Here is a 15,433-nt window from a genome sequence, read left to right as displayed (position 1 = left end):
TTCCCTGCATTCAGGTTTGTAGTGGGTCAAGAGATTTAGTGGAGTTTGGTTTGCATAATTTTCTTTCTTTTATTTTTCTCTGTAGAGTGGCATGGTAGAGAGAAGTGGAACGGTATTGAGAGGCATGAATAAAAAAGCGTTGTGCAGACAAGGAACCTTCTACACAGAAAAAAGCAATGGAGGGGGACAGGGCAGATAGGAAATTATTCTAATGATAATTTCTCCTCCTATCTGCAACACATTAAAATGTTTCATAAACCACAAATGAACCATAGATTACTACTGCTCACTGTATTTCCAACAAGAAACAGGGAACTTAGTGCTGTAGTGATTCCTATTGGCAGCAAAATTATCTCCTTCTAAAAATGCATATACTTGTCACTACTCCTTGAATGGTCAGGACATCTCTTACTTCCAGCCCCTACCTGCCCACACCATGCAACCGTTCTGAGTGTATCACCCTATAATTGCCTCAACTGCAAAGCTGGTCTCTTAGAAACATATATGAATACAGATGCATCAAAACTGAAGTCAGATATTAAGTAATTATAACAAACAACAGAGGAAGCACAAAGATCTTGCCTCTGAAACAACAATATGGACACTATGCAAAAGGCAATACTGCATTAGATTAGCTGTATTTCTAGAAGACAATTTATGTAGAACGAAGAGCCCATTACTGTACTAAAACATGCTCAAGAGGTTGCTCAAACATAGTATTTCAGAAAGTTCAGAATACAAAAGGTACAAAATTACCACAACACTAATGTACTAATTTCAGCATGTTTATAGTTAAACATCAATAGAAATCCTAATACAAATATAAGACAAACACAGATGAAAAGTCGTATTTGTCGTATTGGTCCACAAACACGCTTATGTGCTAAAAATACACTTTCCAGGGTGCAGTAACTAAAACCAACATTTAAAACTGTAATTTAACATTTGAAAGAGTGAAGAATTCGTCTGCAGACTCCATGTACTCACAGTTCTTGCCTAAGCCGCCTTATCTTTGCTTTGGCATCTGCCAGCTCCACTGAGAGGTGCTGCCTGCTCTCCGTGCGCTTCATGCCGGGGGAGCCACACGGTGATTGTGCTGCTGACGCGTGAGGTAGAAAACGGAGACAGTCCCGTTCTTCTGAGAGTTCTATGATAGTCTAAGGAATTAAAAAATAAGAGAGAGAGAGAAAGTCCAGAACTGCACTCAAAGAGCCATTTATATGTCGGAAACAAGAATAATTTACTGAAATGAAGCAAGAATAATGGAAAAGATTTGCCATATGAGAAGTGAGCAGCCCTACATATACACCTCTATACCTAAAGCAAATAGCCACAGCTCCTCTACTCTCTTAGCCTTCTGTTTAGCTATTCTTCAACTACTTGAATTCAGACTTTTAGTCCACAAAATTATCAGTGCTTCAAATAAACTGGGTAATACAACAGCATGAATTCCTAGAACGTGAGGATAAACAAACTTCTGAAGAAACTGGTGTTCCTCAGTGGGCAGCAGTGTCCTTGCCAACTGATTAAAGCATCAGACCTACCGGAACATTCCTATTTCATTATACAAATAAAGGTGTTAATCCTAATATGAAGACCTCCTGTATTTTTAAGTTACTTCGAAATATGTGGAATAACTGCAACATTAGCATATCTTCACTCTACTGTGGGGCAAAGCTGAGACCACTAAGAAGATTCATAATTTGCCATTTTTATTAAATATATTTCTGTATCTTGATTCTCATGCAGTTCAATGATTGTGCCTCATAGTAAGCTTGTAAAATCTCCTCTCCTGCTATGGGTTCAGCTCCAGTTCACTCAAAACTGTACAACAAGGCATAGTAGTGTAATGGGCATGTTTCAGTGACAGGCTTGCAAACTGATAGGTTACTGATTTCTGGAAAGCTCAGCTGATGCAGCTTTGGATTTTCTGTTTTCAATTACAGAATAGTGTTATTTAAAGTTATTTTATACTGTGGTTACTACTTTTGGGCAGTAAGATGTCCTTCATTAAATATGCTAACAGAACATATTAAACTACTAGTTACAAAATTAGTAAGGTGCAAATTTTCAAAAAAATTATTTCTTACATTTCTCTTAGACAATGAACCACATCCATACCTCTGAGTGCTCATCTCTTTCATCTATAAGTCTTTTTAAATGCAATGCCATATTTTTCAAAAGAGGTTCAATATATTCTTGTGTCAACACAATGACATCCATCCACTGCAGATCAAACACATTTTCCTGATTGTGAGTAACCTACATGAAATGAAATGCAAGAGAAAAACCATTCTGTTTAAATTATAAGAGTAGAAAAGAAGCAGAAAAAAATAAAGCTAAAACTCTACAGGTTAAATTCTCTAGACAAGACATGGAAAAAAAACACATTAAAACAGATTAAATGGATTTTTTTTTTGTTAATCTTCCTGAACGCAGTACTTTGTAATTCTGGCAAAATAAAAATCAAAAGGTGACCCACCATGCATCCATACATGAGATTGGAATTTTATTTTAAACATAAATTTGCATTTGAAAATTTCACTAAAGTAAATTTGCTGTAATTCTAAGAAATTTCGGAAGCAACCTCCTTACCCACCGGTATTGTTTTAACAATGTAATTCAAAAGAGCTTGATCATTTAATCTTTTTGTGATTGAAGTTATAAAATAAAGGTATTTTTTGCTTACTGAAAACAGTAAGATATAAAAATCACATACTTCATTTACTTGCTCTTGACTAAATATAATTAATCTTCTTGGGATACCATATTCCTCCTCAAAAAAAAAAAATAAAAAAGCACAAAAATTACAATATACCTCTTGAATATGGGCTGCCACAGCTGCTCTGGTGTCAAAATCCAAGCTTTGGATTCTTTCAATAAATTCTTCTTTTTTCTGACACTGAAAACAAAGGCATATATTTTTTATACATATACATCTATAAAATCACACGTAATTTCCTTCTCCCTTTGTATTTCTAAGACTTTAAAATTATAACATTGAAATTACAATTATCACATTGTTAAATTATTATCCAATACTTTTATTGAATACTAAAAACTTGTTTTACACCATTTTAGAGTAATTATAACAACTGTCAACACTAATAACATGATGAAGAAAAAATAGCTATTGAAAAGGGAGGAGGAAGAGGTTTCTTAAAATAGCTACTTATTAAAATTGTATTATAGGTATTTTTTCAGTGTCCTCCTCTAATACTCATGTTGCTTATTTAAATTGTTGAGAACATATAACTGATCTATTTTTTCAGGTTAATTAGCTGAAGGGTACAAACTTCACTAAAAAGAAGTCCATTAAAAAAGAAGTTTATTAAATATGTGATACAGTTTTGATAAGACATCAGTAAGATAATACTTCAGTACTTCACCATTTGACTCCTTTCTTTACAGTATTGGGTAAATTAGTCATATTACACTGAATAAATTATTAGAACTCCTCATACACAATTTGCTATGTTCATATAAGAAAATTAAAGGTGTACAGTTGTTCCAATTTTATCTGTAAGAATAGCCACATTTTCAAGGAATGCAATATTACCAACTAGAGGAAGGAAGGTCCAAGTGATGTTATCAGGTATTAAAATTGCAAGAAAAGAGATCAGTAACACTTAAACCATTTCATACAGTTATAAACTTATATTAAACTTACCTGAACTGCACAACCAAGTAAAAGCAGGAGAAGTTTTTTTATTTCTTCAGTACCTGGCTCTAAGAAGAAGACAAGAATAAAAAAATGGTAGATGTAAAATGGTAATTTGAATTTCTTTCCCTACCTTCAGAGAAAATTAGGTTCTCTCATTATTTTCATGTAATTTAACTTAGGTTAGAAAACAAGAAGATCAAGAAAACCTCAACTTTCCAGCTTTCAGCTTAGTCCTTTTAACTGCCAACTTTCACTGTTAACAAATAGCTTAACACCTTAATAGTTCCAAATTTAAAAAAAACAACAACAACTTCCTTTCAGTAAAGCAAAACTTAAGGGTGATATTTTCAAAAGCACTTTGGAGAACTACAATCAAGTTTTGAACTGTAATCTCAGGTATCTCAAGATATTAACAAACATGCTTAAATTACTTGCCACCCCCAAGCTGTAAGAGTTAGGTGACAAGTTCATTTAAATTATTGCATATATCTGTATTAGACATTTATCTGCACATCTAAAAAAATAAAAATGTGTATCCAAATCTGGTCTTAAGCATCTTAATCCCCTAAAGAAGCTTAAAAACTCTGTTTACAGATTAGTAAAGTTGTTGGGTTTTTTTACTTTTTACATTCAAAAGTCCTCATTCTGCTACTAAATATATGCTATATCTAGAATATACCATAAAGCAAACACTTCAAGGATGGCAAAATAGCTTAGACTAGTAGGTATTAAACTCTATATGGTCATATATAATTTTGCTTTATTGAAACAGAAAACCCTAGCCGTTGGGCTGTCTAGGAATAAAAGGGTCCTAATAGCATCCTTTCTACAATGTACTCTGGATTTCAGCCAATAGTTTATTTCATTGTTAGCTAAGCAGATGAAAGCTATGCTATCAAACATAATAACGTTGGGTCTGACTAGAAAACTGACCTTCATTCTGTGAAAATGTACTCTGCAATACAGCCGGTATAGCTACTGCCATCACAACAGATTCACTCCCAATCCAAACAGCAAAACACCACACTGGATGTCTAGTACACAGGAAGGTGCGCTTAGGCATTCTTGAACCTGACTTAAGTTACTGAAGTTCCTTTTTTCAAGATTATCTCTAATAATTACAAGACATTTTCTAAAACAAAATGTAACCAGAACCTTCCTTCTGAAATGGCAGTTTGCAATCTTCATCTATGTTGGGCTACTAAGTCTCCTTTGGATGAATCCTCACATAAGAAAGACGTAACCATTCATTCACTTACAAGCACTTGAAAAACTGTCCTTTGATTAGATCCATTACAATATCTTTTAAGTGAAGCAAATGCAAAATCCTTCTCAAAAAGTTAAAGATATGACTTAATCTTGATCAAAAGAGGAAACCAAAAAGAAAACAGGGAAAAAACCTAGAAGTATACATAATTCTTAATGATTTTGACTAGCTCTTAGTAAAAACTCAAGCCTTCCGGCATAAATCAGAGAGGAAAGAGAGAGATGCTGAGCTTCTGCACCTTCCTCACGGCTTTAGGAGGTCTCTGCATTACAGTATTAAGTAGAGAGCCCTTTTTCAACACAGATTCAACCTGCTGCTTTTAGGATATACATATAATCCCAATGAACATGCAATGTTTAAGTTTTTCAAAAGAGGTTGTCAAGTAGATAGTTACAAAGAACATTAACTCAAATGGGAGCTCTTTAATCATTTATACAGACTTTTATCCTGAAGACTCAAGCTGTGAAGTCTTCTACATCAAAAGAGAAACCAGCATCAGAAGGGATGCTATTGCAGCTGAAGAAGGGGAATTCCATCTGGCTGACTCTTTAATCAATAAAGGCTAACTGGAATATTGTAATACAAGGAATCAATCCCAACATAGTATATCCTACATTCAATTATGCCAATAAATTTGTCACATTTTAAAATTATTTTTTTTAAAAGCAATGCCTGACCTCCTCTTTGAATGCTCATTTACACATGGCTTCAGAAGCCTACCTAAGTATTGTTTTCATGTGTCTCCCACATATTCCCTGAAGCAGCATGGCAAAATGTTGAATGACCTTGAATTTCCACTGCTACCAACCATCTTCTGTCTTTTTCTTCCTATTTCTGAATCACCCAGTACAGAAAGATCATTCTCTTTTACATCCTCTAACTCACTGCTGGAACCTTCTCCCTATACTTTCATCTTCCCTGCACTCATGCTTATCCCTGACTTTCATGTCCTCTGTAGCCTTCCATCCTCCCCTCACTTGCTCCCTCAGAAATATTAACTGTTTTTATCATCTTTCCTATTCCTCCATTAAAGAACATGTGCCTCATCATTATCTTCTTTTTCCCTTTCCTCTGTAATTTAACTTAACATTTACAATGACAGCCTTTAGCTCTTCTGCAGTTTTCTCTTCAAACTGGCTTCCTGCCAATTAGCTCAACTGAAATGTTTCTTGATGAAGTCTCTGATGACCTCTTCTTCACCAAAGCTCAAATCCAGTATTCTATCTGCATCGTCCTTAATTAGCCAACTACCTCTGATACAGCCAAACACGTTTTTCTTCCTGAAATCTTATCTGCCCTTGCCTTCTGCAATTTGTTGTCCTCTGGTATTTCTCTACTAATCATTCCATAAGCACAAAGTAGGGGAAAACTGGGAAACATTCCTGTGAAAAAGTACAGCTACAGCCTAAGCTTTAGTGGACCAAATCCTAATCGTTATCAGAGAATCAAACTGTACTACAGAGCCTTGACTTGATGCAATCAGATTTACACACCTAGTCTCTCAACCAGTCACTGAGGTTTGATTTCACTACACTCACCCACCAAAGAAAAAAAGCTTAAAAATCCCTCTAGGGATGAGGTCCTCTTTAAGGTGAGACAGCAAGAGCCGTCTTAACTTTCAAAGAGGAAAGGGTCTGGATGGAATGCAGAGGAACAGGTCTGCCTTCTGATTCAGATCAAACTCCAGGATGAACTCAGACAGGAACTTGAATCTTCAAGAATATTTTCTGTACATAGCAAATTCTTTTAATACGTGGGCTGTGCTACAGTGAAGTTCGTATTTTCTCACAAATCCAACAACAGCTCCACGGGAGAGTGATGCATACGCCACCAGAGGTTCCAGTTGCCAAACCACAGAAGCTACATACTTAACTGAGGTCCCAAAACAGGAAGAAGCTTTCTTTTTAATGACCAAAGCATAGGTTTTTATGTGTGCAATTGAATACTAAACTATCTTTGTGGGGTTTTGTGGTGCATTTTTAATAAAATTACATCTTATCCTACAATATATTGTTAAGACATATTTCATCTCAGTATCTTAAAGAGAGGGAAAAAAAAAATCGCTACAAAAACAAAACCATGACCTGTATTTTTAAATCTGTTTTTCTACTAAATCTGGTCTCTAGGAAAATCCATGGAGTCTTTTGAAAACCTTAAGAAAATCTGGATTCAAAACATTCTATTCTTTTGCAGAAGAAGAGATTACATTCACACTTCTTGGTGCATATGATAGATCACAACATCTACACATATAAAAACTTAGAAGGCTGTGACCTCAGAAGCAAAAGCAGCAATATCCAAAAGCAGAAAGTAAAAACAAACAAAAAAAAAAAATCAAGATACCTACAGAAATGGGATATACGCAGATGGGATATGGAAGGTATCAACATTATGAACCCTGGAATTGAAAAGTGAGGTAACACAGATGGTTCTTCTTGCTCATGAGAAAAACCTTGTCTCACATACACGGAAGCATAGCATGTAAGACATCTTAAATAAATAAAAGAAGCCAGAGGAAGCTACACAGCCTGTTAGAGTAGTTCCTAACCTCTCTGCTGAGGTGCTAGAACATCAGAAGAAGAACACATTAGACCCAAGTAAATAAATTCTGCCCAATCCATAGTGGCTCCATGCAGGCCAGGTGTGTCTGCTCCGTGCTTCTGGAATTGAGAGCATGGTGCAGATTCCCAAGTGGCTGTGGATAGTCAGCTGGGTCCATACAGGCTAATTTTCTTGGTCTGAAAATTGCAATTCTCAGAGCTGGAAGCAGAGAAGGTGGGAGCATGGAGAAGACAGTATCAGTTCAGGGGAGAAAGCAAGAAGGTAACTGCAATATTTTTCAGGTAACTGTGAAAAAGCAGTAGAGTTTTGGGGAAGGAAAAGCAAGGATTAGGAGTTGGATCAAGTGTGATGCATTGAACTGCCAGTTTTCTCAGGGGTGGCTTAGGTAAAGGAAGTTGAAAGCATAGTAGTTGGGAATACATGAAGCTTATACTTTGTGGTATCAGTGGCTCATTGGTTGCTGGGAAATACCCCTTCATTTCATTATAAATCCTAATGACAGCCAGTGCCGAGGTTTGGACAGAACACATTTTTGTGAAGTGTTGACCTTTGGTGTGAACAAAAAAAAAATGTTATTCATTATTATTAAACCACCGATTTGCTAAAGGTATTTACACAATCCTCTGTTGAAAGGCACAATCCTATATGAACTATATTTCCAGTGAAATAATACAAGTTATTACATCAATGCAAATTTTCATCTTAGTCAAAAATAAACTTACCGGAAAAAGGATTTTTGCCAATTATTAATACATTTGGCAAAGACATCATGATCAACTGCTGCAAATTCTCCTGTAAAAGTTAAATAAAATATTATTTTAATAATATGTCTTGAACAAAACTAAACATCAAATGCTAACCACCACTAAAGAGAAATTGGTATTACATAAGTAGTTTAAAATACAGTAGTTTCAGGTCTTAATACATACATTTTCAACACTTAATTATTTGGACTCTAATAAAAAAAACCCAACCACCTTACAAGTATTTACTAAAAAAGCCTTGTTTTATTGGTTTACAAAGTCAACTCAACCTAGTAAAATCTTCTTGTGGCAATGAGCTGGCTTATGGATCTTATGCAAACAGATCCTGTGTCTGAGTTTGTAGCAAAAGCTTAAATTACTAGTGTCCCGTGTTTCTCTGACTAGCTTATTGATAAATGTTTATTTTATTTGCTCCAAGTTGCATTTATACTACGTTTTCCTCTATTTTGTGTCCTTGGTGCCCTTGCCAAAACATGGATGTGAAAATTACAGGGGGTTTGCTGTAGTTAGTCTGGGACAACCCTGAATATAAAGGCACAAAATCTTATTTGCATGATGACGTGGAGTTTTAGTTTGGCAAGTCCTACAGGTTGAAGCAGCAGCTTTGCTTATCTATTCTACAGATTGTATCAATGGATATTTTCTGTCAGCCAGTAATAGTTGTAATCAGGTCAAATCCTCAGTCTAGACAGAGCCTAATTCTCCTGAAGCAGAATAGTCTTTCCTCCTGTTCCCAGATGTTTATCCACAGCAGATGCCATCCTATCAGCAGCATTGGAGCCATGGCTTTTGTTTTTCCACAGTGACAGATTCATTAATACATAAAATGTTCATACTCTAAAGCAATGTAAACCTATCTAAACCATCACTGCTTTACATCCAAAAGGCACATATTAAGTGACACATTATAAGCTGAAAACATAAAACAAGAAAAGTCAACTTATTTATGTTAAATTTGAAAAATGACAATATATCTTGAAAAATGCCTGAAGAAATTATTAGCTACAGCTATACTTACAAGTTCTCACCAGTTAATATAGGACAAACAAACAAAAAACCCTATCTGAATTGATTAATACAAGACTGAAAAATATGTATTCCCACTGCACATGCTGAAGACAAATTATAAGGAGAAAATAGCTTTAACCCACTCAAATATAATTAATTTCATCTAACCATCACTCTTATACTTCTGAAATTTTGATAGACAATTAAAAAAAAACCCAGAAACCAAAAACATGAAGTGCACCACAGTCTTAAATCAGTAAGTAACAAATAAAACATAAGGAATTCAAGGAGTATTTACAGCTATTACAAAAAACCTAACCCAAAACACTCTAAAAAGTGGGAACTTGACGACCTTTTTCCTGTGTTTTTTTTCTTGTTGTTTTGTTGGGTTTTTTTTTTCTGGTTGGTTGATTTTTTTTGTAATTCCTCTAATTATTCTATGATGCTATAATAAAGCTTTCCTTACTGTGAATCCAAGTACAAGCAGAGGTAAGCAAGAAATGTCCTTGATGGACTAATGACATTATCATCTCTCTTCATACAACACCTCTGCCTTGCTTCAAAGATGTTTCCCACCTTTTCTGTCACATGGTGCTAACTTCTACAGCAAGCTTGGTGCAACTTCTCACAATTTGTGTTTACTTCTGAAATTACTGCTTCTATTAAAAAACTGCAATCGGAACCTTTGTGTCCCAAGGTTCACATATTTAACAGTTGTTTAACCTGTAAAATTAAACTAAGTCAATTTACAAAATTCTCCCTTGTACAAACTTTTAGAGTTCATTACCATTTCTTTTATTAAAGACATTTTATTAAATATACGTATTTTATTAAAGACTTATCTGTCAAATTAGTCTGACAGAGCACCCATGGAGTCATGGAACCTCACTGTATTAAACCTTCCAACCCCACTGAATCAGTTCTCCTGAATTTGCTGATGAGAACAATTTCAGTCTTATGCTGCCAGGACACAAACAGGCTCAAAAGACTGGTCTGGGACCTAGCAAGAGTTTGGTGATGCTGTAAAGAAGTAAAGCAGCTTCAGTAGAAAAAGAATACAGTATCTCAAAATATTAATCTTAATCCTTAAAGGCATAACTATAAAAGAATACTTAGAAACAATTCTAGGGAAAATGTAATACAAGAAACACTTACTGACCTGATAGTAAGTTTTTATTTGTTTCACCAAAATAGACAAATTTTGAATCCTTACTGATGCATCATTGTTTACTTTTTTGTTTATCCTCTGATTACCAGACTTTGGATTACTGAAAAAATAAATAAATAAATAAATAAATAAACACACTGAATATTAATCAGTAAAACTCTAAGTATAACAAGTGATGTAGTTAATGTGCCAGCACAGCTTCTTGACTTGGTTACCATGCCTTTTTTTCCCTCCACAAGTAAATAAAGAGTTGTGAAAATGGCTCCCGAAACAGAAAGAAGTAACTCGAAACATCTGTCTCTGATGCAGCTGGTCAGATGAGCACCCTTTTTGGCTATTAATGCAGTATGTAATTGAGAGCACCCATCACAATTACCAGAGAATTAATCTAAATTGAAAACTTTTGTGGCTCTGCACTTCTCCAAAAGCAGCCCCATCCCTGATGGAATACAGAAAGCAGAACACAGCTATAATGTAAACATTGCACTGCAGACATCAGGAGTGATTCTTGCTGATGCAGACAATTTCAAACAACAGAATTCAGACTGGCTACATTAACCAATGTCTATCCACTGAAAAAATACATGATGCTATTTTACTATCATGAGGCACAAAACCAGAATGTAAGTTTTCACTTCTAGAACAGTGAAGACTACAAAATATACTATGCTAACACACACTAAATTATTTTAAGTTTATTTACAGATGACGAAAACCTGTCAACAAAGGGATTATTAATTGGAGGTTTTGTCATGTACTGTCACATACTACCAGATTTTTCTCTGGTTTATCTTGGCTTCAGAGAGGAGATAAATCCCTTTTTCCTTCAAACAGTAGAATCAATCTAAGGAAATGCCAATGAGTTACTCTTTTTCAATACCTTATAACATGCCAAGTTATTAACCACATAGGAGACAGCATGACAACCATTCGTTGTAATTTTTCAAGGGAAACAATGCAGAAGCCCCACAACACCCTGTAGAAGGCTTAGAGAACACGAGTGATGGCCAGTGTGAAGTTATTTAACTTTTACAGGGATGCTCAATACAGTTACACAACACAACTTTTGATGTTTAATGAAATTGTTGTATTGTTTAGTTACATTATTATCAAATAAATGTGCAGCTGGCTAGAATACTGCACTCAAATAAGAAACTTAGCAACTTCTCACTGTCAAACAGGAGATTGCTGCAAGGGTGTGTGCCTGGTGGGTCTGGTTTTATGCAATGTTGTCATTAATGATTTAGACAGTGGCATACAGAATATACTTAACAGAATTACCACTGGAAAAAATTGGGAGGAACAGGAAAAAAAATAAACTTGAAAAACATTATGACAATTGAGATTATTCTTATAAAGTGCAAAAGTGGTATGACACCAGCACCAACTATTTAAGTAACAACGGTTAGAGGCAAATGCAGAAAGAGGAGTAACTTGCTATAATACTGAAGTGACCTGAATATTGTAGCGGATGCAATCAACTACTGAGGGAAAAAGAAATGCCACTGCCAAAATAACCCCTAATTTTTCAAATTTTATTAGTACAAGTGTTGTCTAGAAGACTAGCAGCTATTCTATGCATGCTGCAGACGATGTTTCCGTTACCAGAGAGTCACACTTCAGGGCAGGTCTGCATTTATACTTTTTCTTGCACAGTCTCATCACAGGCCTTCCCTCAATTCTTTGGGCATCCAGTATTGCCAGGTAACATACAGGTACACCTGCACCTGGAAAGCAGGAACTGTCTAGTGAGAAGCACAACCATCACAGTGTATTCCTGCAGAATTCCTCAGGAGGAGACTGAATGAGCAGGTTACAGGTCTGTATGAATTGTCTTGCAGGATACCCAGGACTTGCAACCTGAAAGCTAGGTGCTACTGCTGCATACAAACTGCAGGCTGGGCAGAGGACACCAGGAAAAGAATATGCATCATACAGAACAAACTTATATTTTATCTAAAGAAATTATATATGAGCAGTCTACAAGGCCATTGATATGTGATTCATACATTTCTATACAGATATTCAGTTCAACTGTAATACGTAAGTGTAAATAATTAACCCCCCCCAAATGAGCTATTCCCTCTGTTCCCACCAAAGACAGTAGTATCATAATTTGATGGCATTTTCATCACATGCTTTTTGTATGAACATTGCTATAATGAAAATCTGCATTTTTAAATTTATGTTACCTAAATAAACTTTTATTTGCCTTTTTTGTTTTTAGTATTTTAGAATTTTTAAAAGATATGTTTTTTCTTCAGTTTATTGCTATCTGAATTTCCTGGCTTGTAAGCATTAATAGAAATGACATAGAAAAACCATTGCTGGGAAAGGAAGTCAGGTAACATATAAAACACTCTCCCAACACAGTATTTTTTAAAAGAAAAGTAGTAAGCGTAGCATCTTTTTTTTTTTCTCATATATGTGGATATAAATCTAGCAAAATTAGGACATGAATTATTACATGGGTAATTGCCTTATTCCTAAATGTTCATCACCATGTTCATAAAAATATTATAAACAATTACAGTACATTTTAGGATATGTTAATCAAAATTATGTGACTAAGATTGTCACCTTGGATCTATCAATTTAGCCAACCTGTAGGTGCAAAGGGAACTAAACAGGCTAAAAAAACATTATGCTTTGCAGATGTGAAGAATTGAACTCCTTTCCAAACTGAATTCATTCAAATTTGTTAAAATCAGAAGAGAAAATCCAGGCTAAATCCTGCTGACCTAATGGCACACAGAGATCAGCTGAAGTCTCCCATTTCTACATTCGTATCTCCAAAAGGCCGATTTGGGCTCTTAATCTTCATCTTTAATCTTAATGACTATCGGATTATCTCCAGGCTTTTTCATCATCTTCAGCAGCATTTCTACAGCCATACATTTTGGATGACTTGCCCCTTAGAGCACGCAAAACAGAGGGCACTAGAGTTTCCTGGATATTGTAATAGTACTTGTTTTAGTATCAACACAAAAATTAGTGTGTAACCACAAGAATTCAGAACACAAATGTCGTAAAAGCTCAGACTTCACACTTTCTCATTTCAAAAGCTGTACTACAAAATTTACAGAGATCTTGTCAGAACAGAAACTTTTAACATTTGCACAGCACTGTCTTCATAACGGTATGTAAACATAAATCTTTATACACTTTCAAGACAAACTGTTAGTATCCCAATACTACAAATGGGAAACGAACACAGAAACAAATTCCTGAACAACAGCAGAAACAATCAGTGCCAATGTGGGCAATTAGAGCCCAAGATTTCTTAAGACGCAAATTCTTAGTTCCACACCTTTGTCACCAGTCGTCTCTTGCAGGACAGTATTTCACTACTGGGACTTGCACACACCACTATGCAGTATTTAAGGTTTGTGTTTTATTTGATGCTAGGAAAACAAATTTTTGAAACCAGAAGTCATAACATCTGGGCAAGATCAGGAATCGTAGAGAACCATCATTCTTGTACCTGAACTTTGCTCCGGAATACCAGCATTTCTCTTCATAGTACAACATGAAATTATTTATCTCTCTCAAATGATGCAGATACTGGGAGAATCTGAACACTTTTCAAACACTTAAGCACACATTTGGCAACCACACAGCAGCAAACCACTCTTAGGTTTCATCCTCCCCATCTTAATTGTTAAAAATCCAACAGGGCATGGATCAACTCTACCAAATTATGCATTAACAAAGATAATCAGAAATTCTGTGGTTGGTCTTGTGTCAAAGTTAATGCTGATGCATACAGAAGGTTTCTTTAATCTTTCAACTGTTACTGAAAGTCAAGTAACATTGCTTTATTTACACCAATTCACCCCATGTATCCCCCTACCCTCATTTTAATGTTGTTTTTAATTATTATTTTTATTTGTGGTACTTATCTTCATCTGTCTAGATCAACACAATGGCCAACACATATTCCTTACATGTTATGGAAAATCCAGGCTTCTTGTTTCATAAAAATTACACTGTTTTGGGTCAAAATTATTCATTCCCGTATCTTAAAACAGAAAATAATCCATCTTGTTGTGGTTTTTTTTGTGGCATGAATTGCAGGAAGCAAGTTTACTGGGACTGTGAATTTTGCTCAGGAAACTTGGGCTGCAGATGTGCTCTGGAACTGTATCTTTACCGCTCGAAAAATCTCACAGTCCTCCTATACGATATTCTGCCAGTGCAGACTACAAACAATTAAAATCAGAATGTCAGGCTCAGGACAACCTGGTGCACTGAAGACATCTATATTGATCATCTTAAATTTTTCCAAAAGATTTTGGTGACAAGTCCATCAGAAAGCCAAAACTCAAAGTTCCCTTGATATTTTTCAGCAGAACTTAAAAACATTATGGTGACAAGAAGTTTAATCCCTTGCTCTTGAGGACCAATAAAATTAAGTTACTTAAATATCAGGACTAATACTACTAATCTCTACCCATAATTTTAAATGTAATTAAACACATAGCATAAAAAACTTGCTATAGCTAGTAGCAAGTTCTGTTTCTTTGGTTTTGTCACTTTTTGGTAAAGATTGTCATATTGGTTCACTATTCTTTAAACAGGGAGATAAACTGTCTTTGACACTCCCAATCTATATGTGTTAGCAATGACTAGGGTGACTTTTCCTTTGAAAAAAATTGTTACTAACTCTTTTCAGAGTGAAATCCTGCTCTCAATACCTTCCAGTGCAAATGGGACTTTACCTTTGTATCAAGGCAATTTAAATTTCTCTAAACACATTATCTGACTAAATTATTATACTTCATAAATAGGGAATATTAGTAGGCTACCTACTAAAATGACCCACACATTGTAATATAAACATTTAAAATGTTTATATAAAATAAAGGCCACTTGGTAGAAGAATCCTTCAGTCACTTATTTCTAGCTTTCTGATTATGCTTCCACTGTCAGTTTTGACTTGTGAAGTGTATTGAACAGCCAATTCAGGCTTGACACATCACTTCTCACACTGTGTAGTT

General features: G+C 35.2%; 1 protein-coding gene across 2 annotated transcripts in view; it reads right to left on the bottom strand.

Moving 5' to 3' along the window:
• CCDC88A (coiled-coil domain containing 88A) overlaps positions 1-15,433 on the bottom strand; it is a 74,526-nt gene that overhangs the window by 45,589 nt on the left and 13,504 nt on the right. For both annotated transcript variants that reach the window (XM_010004565.1, XM_010004573.1), the window contains exons 3-8: positions 10,425-10,533; positions 8,216-8,285; positions 3,671-3,729; positions 2,819-2,902; positions 2,122-2,262; positions 988-1,157 (exon numbers count right to left, since the gene is read on the bottom strand). In XM_010004565.1, the coding sequence (XP_010002867.1) occupies positions 988-1,157; positions 2,122-2,262; positions 2,819-2,902; positions 3,671-3,729; positions 8,216-8,285; positions 10,425-10,533 (633 nt within the window). The remainder of the gene's footprint in view (positions 1-987; positions 1,158-2,121; positions 2,263-2,818; positions 2,903-3,670; positions 3,730-8,215; positions 8,286-10,424; positions 10,534-15,433) is intronic.

This window comes from Chaetura pelagica, unplaced genomic scaffold (assembly GCF_000747805.2).
Source record: "Chaetura pelagica isolate M959 unplaced genomic scaffold, ChaPel_1.0 scaffold171, whole genome shotgun sequence".
Taxonomy (NCBI): Eukaryota; Metazoa; Chordata; class Aves; order Apodiformes; family Apodidae; genus Chaetura; species Chaetura pelagica.
The sequence above is the reverse complement of the archived record's forward strand: the minus strand, read 5'-3'. Positions and strand labels throughout refer to the sequence as shown.